The sequence below is a fragment of the Symsagittifera roscoffensis genome, chromosome 6 (genome assembly GCF_963678635.1).
Source record: "Symsagittifera roscoffensis chromosome 6, txSymRosc1.1, whole genome shotgun sequence".
NCBI classification, from domain to species: Eukaryota; Metazoa; Xenacoelomorpha; order Acoela; family Convolutidae; genus Symsagittifera; species Symsagittifera roscoffensis.
The window spans coordinates 48,680,697-48,698,703 of record NC_087067.1 but is presented as its reverse complement, the minus strand read 5'-3'; the positions used below and the strand labels follow the sequence as shown (position 1 = coordinate 48,698,703).

At 37.1% G+C, this 18,007-nt stretch overlaps 3 protein-coding genes and 2 non-coding genes across 7 annotated transcripts in view; 1 reads left to right on the top strand and 4 right to left on the bottom strand.

Moving 5' to 3' along the window:
• Positions 1-6,038: 6,038 nt before the first annotated feature.
• On the bottom strand, positions 6,039-9,762 carry LOC134847997 (acyl-coenzyme A thioesterase MBLAC2-like). Its single transcript, XM_063865327.1, has 2 exons — positions 9,562-9,762; positions 6,039-7,064 (listed from the first exon to the last, which is right to left on the bottom strand). Exons 1-2 carry the CDS (start codon positions 9,731-9,733, stop codon positions 6,304-6,306), a joined length of 933 nt encoding a protein of 310 aa, XP_063721397.1. The 5' UTR covers positions 9,734-9,762; the 3' UTR covers positions 6,039-6,303.
• Positions 9,763-10,197: 435 nt separating this feature from the next.
• Positions 10,198-15,482, bottom strand: LOC134847760 (dihydrolipoyllysine-residue acetyltransferase component of pyruvate dehydrogenase complex, mitochondrial-like). The gene is made up of 4 exons (XM_063864964.1): positions 15,231-15,482; positions 11,442-12,191; positions 10,934-11,127; positions 10,198-10,712 (listed from the first exon to the last, which is right to left on the bottom strand). Exons 1-4 carry the CDS (start codon positions 15,477-15,479, stop codon positions 10,412-10,414), a joined length of 1,494 nt encoding a protein of 497 aa, XP_063721034.1. The 5' UTR covers positions 15,480-15,482; the 3' UTR covers positions 10,198-10,411.
• A 386-nt stretch (positions 15,483-15,868) lies between these two features.
• The window catches only part of LOC134847758 (uncharacterized), a 38,749-nt gene continuing 36,610 nt past the window's right edge, over positions 15,869-18,007 (bottom strand). For all 3 annotated transcript variants that reach the window (XM_063864961.1, XM_063864963.1, XM_063864962.1), the window contains 2 exons: positions 17,748-18,004; positions 15,869-16,444 (listed from right to left, as the gene is read on the bottom strand). In XM_063864961.1, the coding sequence (XP_063721031.1) occupies positions 16,220-16,444; positions 17,748-18,004 (482 nt within the window). In that variant the 3' untranslated portion in view covers positions 15,869-16,219. The remainder of the gene's footprint in view (positions 16,445-17,747; positions 18,005-18,007) is intronic.
• On the top strand, positions 17,116-17,197 carry Trnal-aag (transfer RNA leucine (anticodon AAG)). Its single transcript has one exon. It is a non-coding gene; the product is annotated as a tRNA-Leu (tRNA).
• Trnal-aag (transfer RNA leucine (anticodon AAG)) lies at positions 17,435-17,516 on the bottom strand. The gene has a single exon. It is a non-coding gene; the product is annotated as a tRNA-Leu (tRNA).

Here is an 18,007-nt window from a genome sequence, read left to right as displayed (position 1 = left end):
CGACAAAGTATAATGCTACAAAACCGATATAAGGCAAATCTAAACCTATTAAGCAGAAAAAAAACTATGAAATTTAAACAAATTGAGTTGGTAAAATTACAGCCATCATAAAAAGCAAACTTCGAACAGAACAGGCACTCAAAACGCAGACAGGCTCAAAATTTGTCGGTTAGTTGTCGAAAGTACAATGACCACCAATTTCTGTCATCCTGTGAACGAAGTGATCCTGTGAACTTGATTACTAATAATCTAACCTAAATGTGTTTTTTTTAAATTAAAAGTGTTCGACTTTAAATTGTAAATCTCTTTCAGCGTGATTCTTGTAAGAAAAAAGCACATCTTTTTTCACGACAATATTCCGAACACTGGAAGTGAGGAGGAAATTTGTCTTCGCGTGTAGATTTTTCAAGCTTTTTCTCACGCCAAACACAAACAATTATCAGTCATCATGTGGTGTTACCTGATTTTGCGTGAAAAAAAAAAAACTTCAAAAATACTCACGCGAAGAAAAATTTTTTTCTCACTTTCAGTGCTCGGAACAATTACATGCTTTTCGTCACAAAAATCACGCTGAAAGAGACTTACAATTCAGGGATGAGCCCTTTTTATTGAAAAAAAAAACATATTTAGGTTAGATTATTAACAAAGTTCATTAACGAAAATAATTCACGATAATATCATTCACGGAAATCATTAATGGGGCTACAATTTGTGTGATTTTAGGATCGCCGAGAGTTAACGGGAAAGAGTAAACTAAATGGTAACTGTATAAAGCAAAATGAACGCCGAAGCGAAATTACCCTTTACATACACATGTAGAAATGGAGAGCATTGAACCAACAGTAACCTTATACGCTCCAGGCATACATTTTATAGACTGCGCAACAATCCCAGACTTCTGATAAAAAATTTATTACATTGATTTTCGTAGACTCAAGGGTTCCACACTTTGTTTTTTTTACATCAGCAAAAAGCTTCTCTATAGCATAAAATATCGCTTGGCCTGTTTAAAGAAAAGTATGCCACCATAGCGAAGGTGAATAAGCCAGACAAAAAAAAAGAATATAATATAGATTTTATTCAACTTGCAAAACTAACATCTGTATCAAATAATTGAATTCAAATAATTCAAATATTTGAATAATAAAAAGATACTGTGAAAGTACGAATGAAAACATTTCGATACAATTCAGATAGAACAATTTACAAACGAAAAGATAACTTCAAGACAGAACGATAGACGAAAATGTTACAAAATGCTCGTGGAAGTTCAAAGAATTCAATCTTTTGACTAAAATAAGTCAGCTTAGTTGAACCGAACAAATAATCAACCGACTGTTTTGCTATAATGAAATGACTTTCAAATCCACGAGCATTATTTTAAAAAGATCACAAGGCAAAAGGAGACAACGAAACTTAAAAAAAACAATCGGAATGAATTAAAATAATTTCTAAACTAAACTATGAACAATAAAAAAAAATGCCACTTAAAAGCAAACTGATATAGATCGGAAAAGGGCCAACAATTAATCAAGAGCCTGATATATGATACATTAGTCACGTGGTTTATCATGCGACCGACTGATTACTTCAATTACTCGTCCTGATTTGAATAGTCTATTCGATGTTTTCCTTTTCTTCGACTGACAGAAGGCCGTGAAACTTTTGTCCGATTTGATTCTGTTTTACTAACATTCGAGCTTGAATCAGCCAAATCAGTAGAATTTACAGCAACAGAACACTATTGCTGCTTGCTAGGGATATCTAGAAGCTCCTTGCATGTGAAATTTTCTTGATTTTTCACTAACTGAACGTCGAAAGACGATTGTTTTTTCTTCGATGCGTTTGATATTTCAATATTCCCTGTGCTAGCTAGACCTAGACATGACACAAAAACACGTGTTACTTCATACCAGTCAGTTTGTGGTTCGAATAACTCAGTGAATGACTTTTTCTGCGTTTTTGCTTGTTTCAAACTTTGTACAACTTTACGACTGGTTTGAGCAATGTCAAATTTTGGTCTTTTTTCCTGAGAGCGCAGTAAAGGCATGATTCGGTCCTCCCAATGAGAGAAGAAGGAACCCTGAGTTGCAGAGCTTTCTTGGCTTGGTTCATAGTCTAAAAGAGGTGAATCAGGTTGTTTATGGGTAGCAGAAGTAGTCGCTTTAAGATGAGGTTGCAAGTTGATTTCATCATCTTCAACTCCTGGAGAAAGCGAACTCCGTGAAACCGGAGACGGTTCTGGAGTCTGAAACCTAGCCGGCGGGCTATCCAAAATATGAACCGGAGACAGATCTAAAGGTGTTAAGGGTCTAGAAAGTTCCAAGTCAATAGAATGTGGGTTCTCAAATACCAACGCAGAATCTTCCTTTTTATTTGAGGGAAAACGCCCTATTGAAGCTAAAGAGCAACATTCCAAATCATCCCTTAAGTTCTCAACTTCCTGTGACTGAAAAAGATTAGAGGACTCCGAATCCGAAATGAATCTTCCGGTTCCCCTGTCAAATGCAGTCGAGCCAGGCGAGATATCAAATCGCCCCTTTTTCCTTGGCGATTCGTTTTCAGATCCTTTCTCAGGCCATTGGATTTTGTCCAGCTCTTTTTTTCTGATCCTGGATGACTTTCTTGTTGGTTTGTCTAATTTAAGCTTCCCTGTGGGTGTAATAAATTTTGGACTTGAAGACTCTGCAATCGATACAGGATTATTAGATCCAGGATCAGCTAATTTATTTGATGGTTCTTGCGTAACATTTAGGACAGTTTTATTCAGTTCACCATCATTAATATGAGTCTGCTCAACGGTATCGGCGAATGCAGAAAGAACTTTGCTTTTGATAAAAAAATTACTGTTTTCATCGATGCCAAAGTTACTAGGACTACAACTCAATGATGCATTCTCTTTAGGTTGCTTTTCTTTTTCAGCATCGAGTTCAGGAGCTGCAACTATATCTGGTTCAAGTGAACAATCGCTCAAATTCATTGCACTGTAATGCGTCTCAGTAACAGGCGTTGCTATAAAGTCGGGATCTTGGTTTGAAGCTTCTTGAACATTTGATAGACCATCTTCAACATCTTCTAACAGATTGTGTTCCATAGATTGGGTTGTATCAAACGTTCCATTCAGTACTGCTTCATTATTTAGGAATGTACAGTTTTCATTTGAATTGTCATCAGCTTCTTTTGCACTTGAGAATTCTTTATTGCTTTTGTCTTCCGCTAAAGGATCTACACTTATTGATTCGTCCAAAGGTATTTCATCTTGAAGAGTTTCTGGAATCTCTTCATCTTCAGCTACTGGTGTTAGAAACAGCGTACTTGCCTTCGGGTCATCTCCGAAAAACGAAACCCTGCAGCTCTCGTTCGGTGATGTTGGTGAAGCTAAACCTAATTCCAGTTCGTTTTGATTCGCGTTCATGGTCAGCGGAATTTGAGAAGATCTATAAGACTCTGCAGGACTAACCGCCGAATTAACACAACTGCGATAGCTTCCAGGGGTCAAAACCCGCACTGGTCGGTCCAAATCCAGGGAACCAAAAGGCGCGCAACCCTGAGTGTTTATCGCAAACATTGATTGCACAGATCTCGGCGGCAAATCTTGTTGTGATAAAAAGATGACCTTGGATTCAATCCAACAGCTTTGAGGGTAAAAGTCGGACCTTTTCCCAATACTTTCCCCACGCCCGTCAAACACAGTATAATTGCACGTTTTATTGGCATTTCCCTGAAAAAACTCTTCCCAAGATCTCTTCACACGAGAATCGGGTGACTTCAACTCTGAACTATCTTTTTCAGATGGCTTTACGTTTAAACTCTGCGCTGGTTTCTCTTCAATTGGCAACGGTAGGAAATCGTCGGAAAATTGAGGTGATTTTGTCATAAAAACTTTCAGTTTAAAATCAGACGATATTTTTGCATTTTGAGCTTTTTGCTTGACCTTTGCTAATAATGCACTAGATTCGGTTACAGAAGGTAAATCATCTGCAGTGCTTTCGCGATTGTCGCTTTTATCCGCACTATTTCCAGCATCTTCGTCTTCGTTTTCATCGCTTTCCGATTCTTCGTTAGATTGTTGTTGCTCCTGTTGTTTCAAAGACGTGTCTGTTATATGTTTGCTTAGTTTATACACTTGATTGTACAAATGGTCCACTCTTTTAGAGTAGATATTGCAGCAGCTCTGGATGACCATTGCGGCTTCTGAGAAATTGACCGGTTGGTTAGCCTGGCTCAAACTTGAAATATCATCTGACAATTTAGATAACGCTTCGACTAAATCTATGTCGAAGCTTTTCGACAAATCACGAAGAGGTTTAAGAATACTGGCGTATTTTTTGGCACAGAATGTCGCATCCAAATTGTCATACGTGAGTTCAGTTTCTCCTATTTCTCGGATTGTAGCAGCGTTTTTGCTTTTCTGTTTGGCGGTGTTGGGTGCGAGCACTTTCTGCCGCTTGCTCGAAGAGCTCCGGCTGTTTGCCGAAGGGTTCTTTCTCTTCGGCATTTATCTCATAAATCCATCCTAAAAATAAACATCATATACTGCCAAAATCAAATAGGAAAAACGTGAACTTCATGAACCAATTACACACTGAAGATTTATTCGAAAAAATTTTTTAACTTGAAAAATTCACCTCAGCTCCAATCTAAACATACCCTTTTGATGAACTAACCCAATTTAAAATCTGAATCAGAAAGGTTTTTTTAACAGTTCTGTGGGAATTTTAAGCAATGTAATTGTATTTTGCGTAACTTGCCTACCAATCAGTGAAAAATAAGCTGCCCAAAAAACTATTTACGCGTGAACAAATTTCAAACAATTTTTAGTTTCGTGTTTTCACACAACCTAAATAACGTAAACATAGTAAACAGACCGCTGGAAAAAAAGCCAACGCACGCAAGGAAACTTATCAAAACTTTCAAATTTCACAAGAAAATATGGCTCTTTTTCCCTTCGATTTTCAAAAAGAAATTATGATTGACATTTGTTTGATGTAACGAACTCAATTTGAGAAAACCGGATAAACAGGCGAAAATTTTGTTCCGCTGGGAATTTCTAATAATTCAACTCAATTTTTGAACTAAGAAGTCGATCAAGTTTTTCGTGATCTTTCAAATCGTGACATTTCCACTTTCGCTGTTTGATATTGAAGTTTGCCCTCCTTTGTAATAAAAAAATGAATCAAACTTAAAAAGAAAGCATCAGTCAAACCCTAAGAAATGTAAATTTGAGCCTGAACAAATTTTCGTGAAAAAAAAAATCATCACAACCTATTCAAGAGTCTGAACTTGATGCATTGACTCTTAATAAAAATTGATTATGACATTGAGGCAAAGCTGCGCTTCGCAAACACGTGAAAATCACCAACAGGTAATTCAGGTGAACGCAGGGAAATAAATACAAACGGACTTAATATTTGATAAAACTTAAACGTTCGAATTTCAAATCAAAAATAAATGGCCTTTAAGCTCTTTGAATTTTAAGAACAGCTTATGATCGACACATTTTTGGATAAAAATTTATTCAATTTAAGAAAAATGGATCAATAGGTAAAGTTTTTATTTCGCTGGTAAATCTTAAACTCACATGGTAAATAAAAACTCACTTTTGCAATCAATTAGAGGTCGATCACGTTTTTCAAGACCTTAACAGTTTTGTTTGTTGATAGTGGAATTTGCTTTCCTTTTAACAAAGGAAATGATTTGAACTTAAAAAGAAATAAAAAAACCTAAACAGCGACGAATCAAACTTGACTGTGAACAAATTATAAAACAACACGAATTATATAAGAGTCGGAACTACGGTCATCTGCTTTTTAATAAGCAATACTGTATATATTTCCTTCAAATGCGTGATAAAAGTTGCTTAATGAAAAATTCTGTTTCTAGATAAGGTACGTGCTTGCGCAAGCGTAAATCGAAAACCATGGATTCTTTAAGTTATAAGAACAACTTTAGGACGCAAACGTCTTAAATTCATAAACTCTAGTTTCAAACAATAAATCAGACCTAAAAATGCTGAACTTCACTCCGTTCAATAAAACTTGAAAACATTGCTTAGTTTATTCATAATTAACAATTTGATATATTTCAGATAGTTTGCATTTAATGCTATATTTAAGAGTTAAATTCTTTTTCTTTGCAATATTCATTGAACTTTATTCATCCATGCATCATAATTTCTAAAATCTTCTATATGGCATCTAACAGAAAGAGAAATCTATAAAACTACTCACAACCAGTCACAGACAACAGCGAAAGGACCCTGAAATTGCAAAAATTTGAGAATTTGTGAACACACTTAATTGGTTAATCACTTGAGGTGGTCGAGTTTGAAGATATGCGCCTCGTTCTTTCGAATTTGGACGCCACTTTAATCAGCAGCTTTTCTATATTCTTCACAAGAGCGCCATTTACAAGTAGTTCGAATTTATCTGAAGAGTAAACATGACATGGCATTCCAAACACCATTTTGTTTTTACACTCTGCAGATTTCTGCATCACATTTTCAACCAGCGCCCAAAGTTCCACCAGATCCGAAGCTGGGAGGTCGTAATCAATATGGCCACAACAAATTCTGATTTTCTCAAACAGCTGCGCTTTCAGAAATTGCAACAACATGTAGAGAGACTCAACATAATGGTTGAAATTTGAGTGAGGTAAATTGAGAAGAATTGACGAATGCGGGTACACAAAATCACCAGCAAAAAATAAATTATCCTTTGGATAATAAAGACCAATGCTATCTGGCGTATGGCCGGGTAAGTGCAAAACTTTCAAAATTTCTGCCGGGTCTTCAGGGTCTAATGTAATAACATCGCCATCATTCAGCCACCTCGTAATTGTGTATGCATGTGAATGTGCACCAACAGTGGCGCTCAGAGTTGTTTCTGGGAAATTCAACGTATAACACTGGTTCGCCCCGCCTGCGCATAAGTCCATGCACTTCTCATGTTTCTCGGCACCTTTCGGTGAAAATTGATAATTGCCTCCAATGTGATCGTAATGGTTGTGTGTATTAATGACTAGAAAACTGTTTGATTTGAGACGCTTGTCTGGGATTCTGTCTGCTAAAAAATAACCACGAGCATTTAAAACCGCTGTTTGTGATAAAATATTTTCTTCAGGGTTTTTCTAGAGTAAGACATTTTTTGTATGCTGATTCCAAAAAATTCAAGTTTTCTTCTTTAATTTATATTAAATGCAAAATGATCGCTCAAGTTCAAATGTGAAACTTTAACCGGGTTTTTCTCAAATTGGGTTGACATTAGACACAAAATGAAGAGAACCAAAGTTATTATGGTGCAATATATTTTGCGAAATTCGGGGCCAAAGTTTAATCCCGAACATGAGTCATTTCGGCCTCTTTTAGCCAATAAGAAGTACGCTAAATCTAGTGAGTCAATTGATGAGCAAATTGTACTCTCATACAGCAAAATAAAATTCGAGAAGGGTATATCCTCAAAATGTTTGCACAAAACGTTTAAAATTTGTTTTCAAGCAAAGATTTGTAGTTCTATATTGTAAAAACGACCTTTTTTGGCTATCAAACAAAATTGTATTCATTTATTAAAAATTTTGAAGGTTATACCTGTCTGGAATTTTGTTGGGCTGTAGAAGAGGCTCACTTTCGTATAACTTGCTCCTCAATGGACTCATTAGATTTAGCGTAATTTGTGATTGGCCAAAAAAGCCAAAATGACCAACTCATGAGGTAAAACGTTAGCCCCCAATCACGCAAAATAAATTGCACAATAATAATAAAGTCCGAGCAACTTTGGTTCTTTTCATTTTTATCCATTCTCAAACCAACTTGAGAAAAACGGATTTAGAGTTTCCTATTTTGTTTAATTTAAATGAGAACTAAATCAGATAATTTAAATCAGAACTATAGCCTATAGGGATGAAACTTGAATTGTCAGCTATTTTTTTTAAAAACCTGCTTCTGATTAGATTCACAGACAAGCTCAATCCCCTTTCCCAAACTTTGTGAATAGCTTAAAGTAAATCTGAAAGGCTATTGCAAATGAACGATCCTGAAATACTCTAATACACAAAAACAATCTGAAGGTATCAAAAAATCAAAATTTACAACAGAAGAGGCAAAAATTGACACAATTTTTGTATAGAAAAAATTATTACCCAAAAGAAACCAACTACAAAACATTTTAGCCGTCGGAAATCTGTATTTTTATTTATACTCTACAATAAGGTACTTTTAAATCTAAATTTTGAGTCTACCTCGGTCAGAACTTAACAAGAGCTGAATTAACTGAAAAAAGCTTAACATCAGAAGAGTTGTTAAAAAGCTCAACAATTTTGCAACAGAAGAGTCAAAAAATCGATACAAATCAAATAACTTCCCAAAAAAAAAACTAAAAAAAAGTTTTACTTTTATATCTTTAAATTTATTAACTCTTTACAATTAGGTATTTCTAAACCCACGCACGAAATGTTGAGTCTACGTCGGTCACAATTTAGGAAGTGAATAAACAGATAAGAACTATTCACAGAAATATTATGCCGAGAGAACCTAGTAAGGATTTCATATTTTCGGTAAAATCTTCGATGATTAATTATCTTTAGATACAAGAGATGGAGACGTAAGAATTCACACAGAGCGAAGCTGCACTTTGCAAACACAATCGATAAAAACGGCAAAAACTAGCTCTAAAAACGTTTAGCGAAAAGAAATACAGAAAAAAATAACAAAAATAAAACATTCGATATGTGCCTGGAGATTAAGAGTATCTATCTAAATTGAAGCTGTCTAACTTTCAAAAATAAATCATGAACAATGTTTGTTTCATAAAACTGTCGCAGTTAGATAAACCTTGATCAATAGAGTAATTTTGATTCCGCTAAAACATCAAAAAACATTATATTGACTCGCTACAAAATAGACTAAAGCGCAAACATTTCCACCAATTTTTCTGGACACTCGAGTTTTTTTAAATACCGTTCAAAAAACTGTGAGAAGGCTTTACTACGATAAACCACTGGTTTTGCGTGAAATAACTTTGAGAGGGCTTTATTACGATGTATCACTTGTTTTCCGTGAACCTGGTTTTACTTGCTCTTGGTTTTGCGTGAAAAAAGTAGAAAAATCTAAAAACACATCCCAATACATAGTTTTAAGCCCTTTACCGTGGTCGGATCAACAATACCACAATATACAGAGCTTTATCATACGAAACATACTAAAAGGAAAAAATTTCTTTTCGTAGATGAAACACAGCAGCTTCGGGTATTCAAAGCAGCTTGGCACAATTCCAAAAAAATGCATATCGTATATTTGTTTTTTTTTTAAAAATGAAATCTGCTTTTGCTACAGTGTAATACTCACACAGAAACACATAAATTGTTTTGCATAACTTTTTGTTCTAACTTCACTTCATTGAAAACAGGCACACTTCGCTTAACCTTCTCCGTTTTTTTCGTTTGAATTTTCAGTTTTTGTCTGTTCCTCGCATTATGACTCAGTTCTCATCATCAAACTTAGCTGTTCTTCATTTACGAGTCTTAAGAGCAATTGGTAATTTTGAAATTCAATTAACTGCTCCTCACTTGTTAATAGGTAGTCCAGGTAACTCGCAGTGTTCACTCCTGTATCGATGAGGACAATGAACTCCTTCGCAAATATTATGTACATGATTGGCTTCTCTGAGAATCTATCATCTTCCACTACATTCCATACATTGGGGTGCATCTGAGTCGCTTTGAACGGTGGATCTAACATAACTAACTACTATCTGAGTAAATACTATCTGAAAACAAACATACTTCAATATGTTGATACTTATATTGGGGGCTGTCGTGCGCGAAGGACCGATTGCGCGAAAGTTCTCAACCGATCAATGCACTTTGAACTGTCGAAATCTGACTGAATTTACTGCTGATTTCTCTGCTAAGTTTTTAATACTGAGCACTGATTGCTTGACATAATTTTCGCGCATTTGTTACTTTGCACGAGAGGGATTTCCCATTTAACCTCTCACAGACTAATCACTATCGTCGGAAACGTTCTTTAAACCAATTACGTGACGGAAATGATTGCGATCACCAAACTGTACACAAACTTAAGAATGCCTACTCGGCCCTTCCCATCAAGTAGTCGCAGATAAATTTTCTAGTTTTTTTCAAGCCTTTCCATAGTCAAATCAAGAAGAACAAATAGTAATTATGTTTGACCAAGTAAAAACGAAAGTTTTCAAGTTAGAATTTAGTGAAAATAAAGGCCATACACTTGAGAGCAGATTGCTTTATTTTATCTACATTATTATCGCTCGTCAAGTGCCACCGTTATCTGTCTTTCTCCTTCGAAATTCAAAAGTTAAGGTCAATATCAATATCAATGTAATAAATGCGAGTCTCCTCAATTCTATTTAGTCTTCTATCATATAATTCAAGTTAGTTCTCATAACAACATCATTTCTGGATCGGCCAGAAGTTTTCTAAACTCTGCCAGCCACTGGGCGCCAACGGCTCCATCAACCACTCTGTGATCACAACTCAAAGTAACTGACATCTGGTGAGATTGGTGCGGTTTTTCATCGTCGTCTAGCTCTACTACTTTTCTAGCCCCGCTCACTGCCAAAATGGCGGCCTGGGGCGGGTTGATCACGGCTGAGAAGCTGTCGATTCCGAACATGCCCAAATTGGATATCGTGAAAGTGCCTCCTTGGAACTCTGACGGTTGCAGCTTCCCATCTCTTGCCCTGCCATTATACATACAATTTATAGCAACAACTTAATTATTTTGGCTGAAAATCTGATGTTCATCTCAGATAAGTAACAAAATTATTCGATTTAAAAATACGCATTTAATTGGGGAAACCGTAACGACTCTCACAAACAAGAGATGTGCTATAGTTTCGTGAATCTGGGAGGCGCATTTTTACAGTAGCATCCAATTGAAATTCAAATAATCCAATTCTACCTGTTGGCCAGATCGGCCACTGTCTGGCCTATGGCCTTGATGCCCATGTTCTCAGCCCCGAATACTATGGGAGTTATGAGTCCACTGTCTGTGCTGACTGCCACACTCACATCCACTGAGTTGTACTTGCGGATGTAGGAGTCCTGCCAGGAGCTGTTCACCTCCGGGATCTTCATGCACGCTAAGGCCGAGGCCTGGAAAACAAAGTCAATGTCTATAGCATAAAAATACAGATCCATACAAACATTAAACAGTACTACTGACTAAATCGAAGAAACAATAGGATGATCTTACCTCATGAAATGCAATTTCTATATAAATCGATCAAAAAAGTGACAGTAAATGATGCAATATATTCAGAGGCAATGATCCAATGAAACTGGAAACGTCTAATGCTTTCAATTTTCATACCAACTTTTTTTTCACAAGATTAGCTTTTGAAAAAGTAATAGCAAAAGCGAAAAGCTTTTCATTGTTTGCAATTGTATCTACAGTTGTGTCAACTTACTTTTATGACGAAATCGTTAACTGATATTTTGTGATCGGTCAGCTTGGCATTCAGCTTCTTCCTAATTCCCATCACTTTATCCATTGGCACATCCACTGTCAGATAATAATGAGGAATTGTCTGTTTCGAGAGGGTCAGCCGACTCGCAATCACTTTCCTCATAGATGTCAGAGGGATGTCTTCGTAAGGAGCTGTAGAAACGGCAGGCGCTGTCGCGGCAGGTCGCGGTGCACTCGTAGCCGCCGATGCTACATCACCGCCTCGCACTCGACCTCCGGGACCGCTTCCAGCGATTTGACTCAAATCAACCCCCTGTTGACGGGCTACTGTGCGTGCCAAAGGCGAAGAGAACTTCATTTTTATGGACGCTTTTTCTGGCTGAGCCGGAGGTCCCGCTTTTGGCGCAGCGGCCGGAGCTGAGGCCGGTGCTGCAGCAGGTTCTGGTGCAGCGGCGGGAGAAGCAGCTGGTGTTGCTGCAACTGAATCAGCAGTGAAATCTGCAAAGGCTGCTACATCATCTTTTTCCTCGACAATGATACAAACCAGAGTTCCTAGAGGCACATCTTTAGATCCAGCTGGGAGGATTATTTTGGCCAGGTATCCGTTCTCGGAGGATTCGAAGCCGACTGTTGCCTTGTCTGTCTCTATTTCGGCCAGCAGGTCCCCTTCTGCTATCTCGTCGCCCTCTTGCTTCTCCCAGCTGACTATGGACCCTGTCTCCATTGTGGGCGACAGAGCAGGCAGTGTGACCTAAATGGATGCATCTTACACTTAAAAAGAACAATTAAAAACCTACTCCTTGATTACATATGATAAAGTGACATTAGACACAAATGAAATTACAATGTTCTACGAAAACAAGAAACATTTTCGCAGTGGCAAAAACAAGCAGATAGAGAAACAACAAATCGAACAAACACGTTAATTTAAATAATTGAAAAAAGCATTATTCGGTAGAAGTAACCCTGCCTCAATTCACATTGGGTTCATAATTTGCACTCATTTTTCGGCTCTTTCTTTTTAGCCCACCTGCGAATTTTACAAGTAAAATTATTGTTCGCATTATCAGATTAATAAGAAAATTGGTGTGGGCTAATTAAGCATCGAAAAACACATTTGGCCTTCATACTTGTACAGGAAACGGAAGGGCCAATTTTTCGTAACAAACAATCGCTCATTCGGCTAACCACATTCGGGCAAGAAAAAATTCGACAAATATCATACAGCAACGGAAATTGCTTCACAACTCATTTAAATAAAATCATCTTCTTATGTCTGCTGATCAATAATTGTTGTTGATTTTGAAAACAAGAAAAAGTTATGCGTGCGCTCTGCTCTGCTTGGGTAAAGAACTGCTAGATGGAAAAAGAACATTCATAGTACCGACCGAGTCGCTGAAAACGGCAGGATGAACAAAGAATTAGCTTGCGATTTTTTGAAACCCATTTTTGGGCCCCTTAAAGAAAGCCCACAGGGGGTCAATTCTGGTATCATACTGACGGCATTTCAGCCGAGTCCAATTAAAAATTGATAGTTGTCTCATAGTTGAGAAATGAATTTCAAACTTCATTTGAGACTTGAAATTTCAGTCTGAATTTCCAATTTAATTCTTCGGCTACTATTAACTGCTATAAATTTCAACTATTTTCAAATGATTCTTATGATTCATTTACCATTTCATCCCTCTGAGTTTCCGTGGTCCATTTCATCCCTCTAAAAATTTCCGTGGTCGGAGCAAACATTCGGCGCCACCTGCACAGTAACTGGCTATTTTTGCTTCATTCAATCTTTTTGCGAATAAAAATTGCATTGCCAGCCACTCTTGATAAAATCCTTTGAGAAAAAAACATATGGAACAGACAGTTGAGATACGATGCTTTAACGCTTACAGCGTTTTTAGCAAAGTATTTTAGCTGATTAGCAATTTTGAGATTGAAATTCCTGCTCCAATGACAAAAGCAATTTTTCTTTTGAGTTTTAAGAACAATATGAGTCACCAAAAGTTAAGATTCCAAAACTTTGATGTAAATAATACAAAACGAGTTACAAAAATCATTTATAAAGTGTCAAAAATCAACGCAGAAGCGATTCTGCACTTCGCAAACATAGCCAACTGACAGTTAGAATAATGAACGCAAGAAACAGAAAAAAAAACACTACTTAGTTGAAAAAATCTCAACTTTCGAACTTCAAAAAAAATAGATACCCTTTAAGCTCTTTGAATTTCTAGAACAATTTATCAGTGGCGCTTTTTTGATAACATTAACCAACTTGAGAAAACTGGATCAATAGGTTAAGTTTTTACTTCGCTGGAAATCTAAAAATTAAATACCACTTTTGAAACTGGAAATTGTTCATGTTTTTTGTGCCATTTCCACGTTCGTACTTGGAGAGTGCTATTTACAAAACTTTCAGCAGATAAATTTCAATGCTCAAAAACTGCATATATGCCTAAGTGCCTTCATAAATGCTTTAATATGTATGTACGTTTATTATTCTTAAAAACAAGCAAAAATAACCCTGTCCTCGGACATTCAAGTAAAGTGAACAACACCACTTATGCTTAGAGAAACGAAACACAAGCCAATCATAAAGTGGAGAACTGCCATACTGAGCCAACAAGGTGCCTTTTATAAGCAAACAATGCCAACTGTCTGCAAAGAAACCATAAGTTATCACAGGACTTCCATGGTGGTATTGACATCAGCTTTATACTAACTGTATGGCCTCCATTGCATTGCCAATTATCAATCTGTTATAAAAAAATTTTTCCAACTCAACCTTGAAACTGAAATCTCACCGGTGGAAGAGGCTCTAACAAAATTCACACAGAGGCAAAGCTGCGATTCGAAACCACAAACGAAAAAACAACAAAAGAAAACATAGCCAACAGACAGTTGGGAAAAGAGTGAAAGAACGCTATGCAGCCAAATTGGCATATAATATAATTCGCGTGTAATAATTTGGAATATAATAAACTAAAGGCATCCATAATAATCTCGCATGTAATAACTCAGAAACATTATTTTATTTATGAATTAATTATAAAAATATGCTTCAAAAAATTACCAGATGTATTGAAACGGAAAATTTCTAAAATGGATTTTTTTTATTGCACTGTGTTTTGAGACAAATAGCTTTTGTAATTCATTCGATGAATCAAAAATGCTTCAACTGTTATTTTAATACTACTCGAACTTCAAATCACATGCATAAAGCAGTAAAGTTGCCCCAAAAATCTATAAAGTGCAAAAAGAAAAAGTAAAAATAAGCCTCGATTTAGTAAAAATTCGGCTGAGTCTCGGATTCCACCTGCTAACTAAAAATTCGGCTACGCTATAATCACTATCACTTTTGCTATAATCAGAATCCGTAGCATTAGAAATCCGTAGCATCGGCTACGGTCTCACACACCAACCACGGACGCTAAATAAATCACAAACACTAGCCACGAACACAGCAGAGAACAGATGCTATGAAATTTCCAATGCTACGGATTAAGATTATAGCAAAAGTGTCGCCAAATAAGTGAACACTTTTCTATTTCGATGAACACTTTTATTTACAAGTTAGAAAAAAAGGTTTTTACTAATACACTCCGCTCGCTAGCTGGCTAGTATAATCACCATGCCCGCTATGTGAAACGACAGTGATATGCTTTTCTAGCACAGCCCGTTTAGGACAAACTATTTTTTCTCAATATCATTCCTTGGCATCTGATTAATGTCGAGTAAATTTTTGTACGTACCGCATCAATATAAATGATTCATCACTAAGATCTAAACCAACCTTAATGTGACTGGGATAGTCGGACATCATCCTTGCTACTTTGATGCCAGTCTGCCTTCCCTTTAATTGAGTCCTCATCACACCGAAAGGGACTGTGTTGGTCACTGCAGTAGAGAGACTGTTTCTCAGCTTAACTTGCTGAGTGTGCGAACTGAGTACCGCTGCAGACACACATGGTCTAAAGCTACTTGGACTAGCGGAGATAGATTTGAAAATAAGACGACTTGATTGACGGCAGAGGGAACGCATTTTTTACCTGAAAAGAAACGAGTTTTTTTTTGAATATTACGAAAACGTTTGGCTCTTTACCCATTACTTTTCAAGTTACACGTTTTTTTTTCGGCTGCGACATGTCGATTCATCCTCGGAAGTTAAAAAGAACGGCGCACAGTGAGCCTTGAACATCCGACTCTTGAGGGCGCAGCGAATTAGTTAATCCCGTTTCAATTAATACTTTTTAGGGCTAACTGAACCTTATTCTTGGCGTTTCATTTAAGGCGAACCGCACTAGGAGCCGTAGCATCAACACTTATATTAATTCCACCATTGATAGGATACACGACACCACTCCAAAATGATCTAAACTCTCAAGTAATTGAAAACATCTTAGTTTAAGATTTTTTTTGTTAAACGTTTGGTGTAATTTTATATAATTACAAAGATTTACATAAGTCTTTAGCCCAAAGGAATTACTTTCATCTAATTTTTATAGTTTTTATATTTCACATGAAGAGAAACTACTGATGAAATATGTATTTACAATTTACACAGAATTTCTACTATGTACAATATTTCAATTTACAACTATTTGATAGACAATGTTTTTTTTGTACATTCGCAACGACAATGATGAAACTAAATGATGAAATTTACAATGCCATTAAAGCATGACAAGGAGTATTAGGCGGATTTTCTTTTTTTTATCGTGTGGCAATGACGTCAGCATGGTTCTACTATTTATGGCTAGCATGACTCGATTCGTTTTCCTATCACTGTTGGAACATGACGCCAGATGTTGGCCTACTGGCAATGCTATTAGCAAACTGTCTCTGATCAGTGGGCGTGTTGGCTGTGATGGCGGCGGCAGCGGCGTGCTTGTTGGTGTGGTTCACCTCCACCATGGCCCTGTGGTCCCAGTATTGTTCCTCCTGCTTCAACTGTCGGTAGATCCTAGTCGCGGCTGCAGTGTTCCCTTGTTGCAGACGAGCACTCGACTGAAAACACTACGTACTGTAAAAAACAATTGAAAAAAAAACTTGGTTCTTTTCCAGTTCCCCCCTTTGATTTTTTCTGAAATTCAATATATGAAAGTCTTTAAATGGCTGGCTTTTCATGTTATAAACTACCATAAAACGTGTGAGCATGAGCAATTGAACAAATTTATACAACAATTTTTACATGCGAATTGCTTGCCATGTGAACCATTTTTGAACAGCTTTATTTTGTAATTTTACGAGGAAAGGGGGGTGTGGAAACTGTAAAGGCGCCAAAACCTTGGCTATTCCGAAAGTCAGTAGCCTCCTGAAGATAACAGGGCGCGAATTTTCTTGTTTCATTTTAAATTAATAACTGAAATGCGCCAATAAATGTACCATTTTTGGAGAGCCCTTGATGACATTTCGAGTTTATAACTTGAATTCTAAGAGCTCTCCAGGAGATGAACTCGAATGATTTTCAAATGCACCCGAGAGTTTTTTTCTCCTATTTCTCCACCTGCATCCAAAATTTTCATTTTCGTTCACTTTCTAATTGCTATAGAAACTGACAAGCCACCTAATTACGCTATGCCAAACATATTTGAGCATGAATTTCATTTGAATAATTGGTAAGTCGAGAATTTGTCTAGTTAATCACGATTTTATTTATAGAAAGACTGGCCAACCACGGCAGGATGGCCGAGCGGTCTAAGGCGCTGCGTTAAGGCCGCAGTATCTTCGGATGCGTGGGTTCGAATCCCACTCCTGTCAAATGTTTTTGGAGACAAAACGCACATACCATAGATTGAAGAATATTGAAGTTAAATATTATTACCATTCGATTGTTATAAAACAAATCGATGGTAGTTAAAGAGATTCTTGGACCAATTGACAGGGTTTGCCCAACATTAACTACCATCGATTTGTTTTATAACAATCGAATGGTAATAATATTTAACTTCAATATTCTTCAATCTATGGTATGTGCGTTTTGTCTCCAAAAACATTTGACAGGAGTGGGATTCGAACCCACGCATCCGAAGATACTGCGGCCTTAACGCAGCGCCTTAGACCGCTCGGCCATCCTGCCTTGATTTCTCACGACAGTAAATAGATCGAGAAGCGAATAAACACGCCTTACCGACTTACCATCAAATAGCTCAAGTTTGGACCATTACATCTCAGGATCAATATATTTCTTAGACTGATTTCTAAATAGCATTACCCACAATTACAATCAAATCCAAATATAACAGTGTGGCTTTCAACGAGCATACATTTTTTGGTCGATTTGAATCCACACATCTTAGTGAATACATACTGTTTTCGGTCTATTCATATTGCCTCCAGGTGTCCCGAAAGCAGACGAGACTGGCCTCGACATGCCTGCTCCAGTCACACGTCCAGAAGTGACCCGACTTCCCTCCTGTGTACCCATTCCGTAGTTGCCCTCGCTCGTCAAGGGGCGCACGACGCTCGAATATCCCGAACTGAAGGGTCTGTTTCTCCCAGAGGTTCCAGCGCTCTTCACTCTTTGGGACAGTCCAGCATTTGTTCCGTATGTCGAGATAACAGACGCTG

Bases quoted from the DNA above. Each gene is read 5' to 3' on its own strand.
- LOC134847997 (XM_063865327.1), bottom strand. From the start codon at position 9,733: ATGTTAGATCCACCGTTCAAAGCGACTCAGATGCACCCCAATGTATGG. The intron at 7,065-9,561 runs GTGAGGAGCAGT...GTTATTTTTTAG, and splicing joins CCTGGACTACCTATTAACAA to CAGACAGAATCCCAGACAAG.
- LOC134847760 (XM_063864964.1), bottom strand. From the start codon at position 15,479: ATGCGTTCCCTCTGCCGTCAATCAAGTCGTCTTATTTTCAAATCTATC. The intron at 11,128-11,441 runs GTAAGTTGACAC...TTTGTTTTCCAG, and splicing joins TTAACGATTTCGTCATAAAA to GCCTCGGCCTTAGCGTGCAT. The intron at 10,713-10,933 runs GTAGAATTGGAT...GTATAATGGCAG, and splicing joins GTGGCCGATCTGGCCAACAG to GGCAAGAGATGGGAAGCTGC.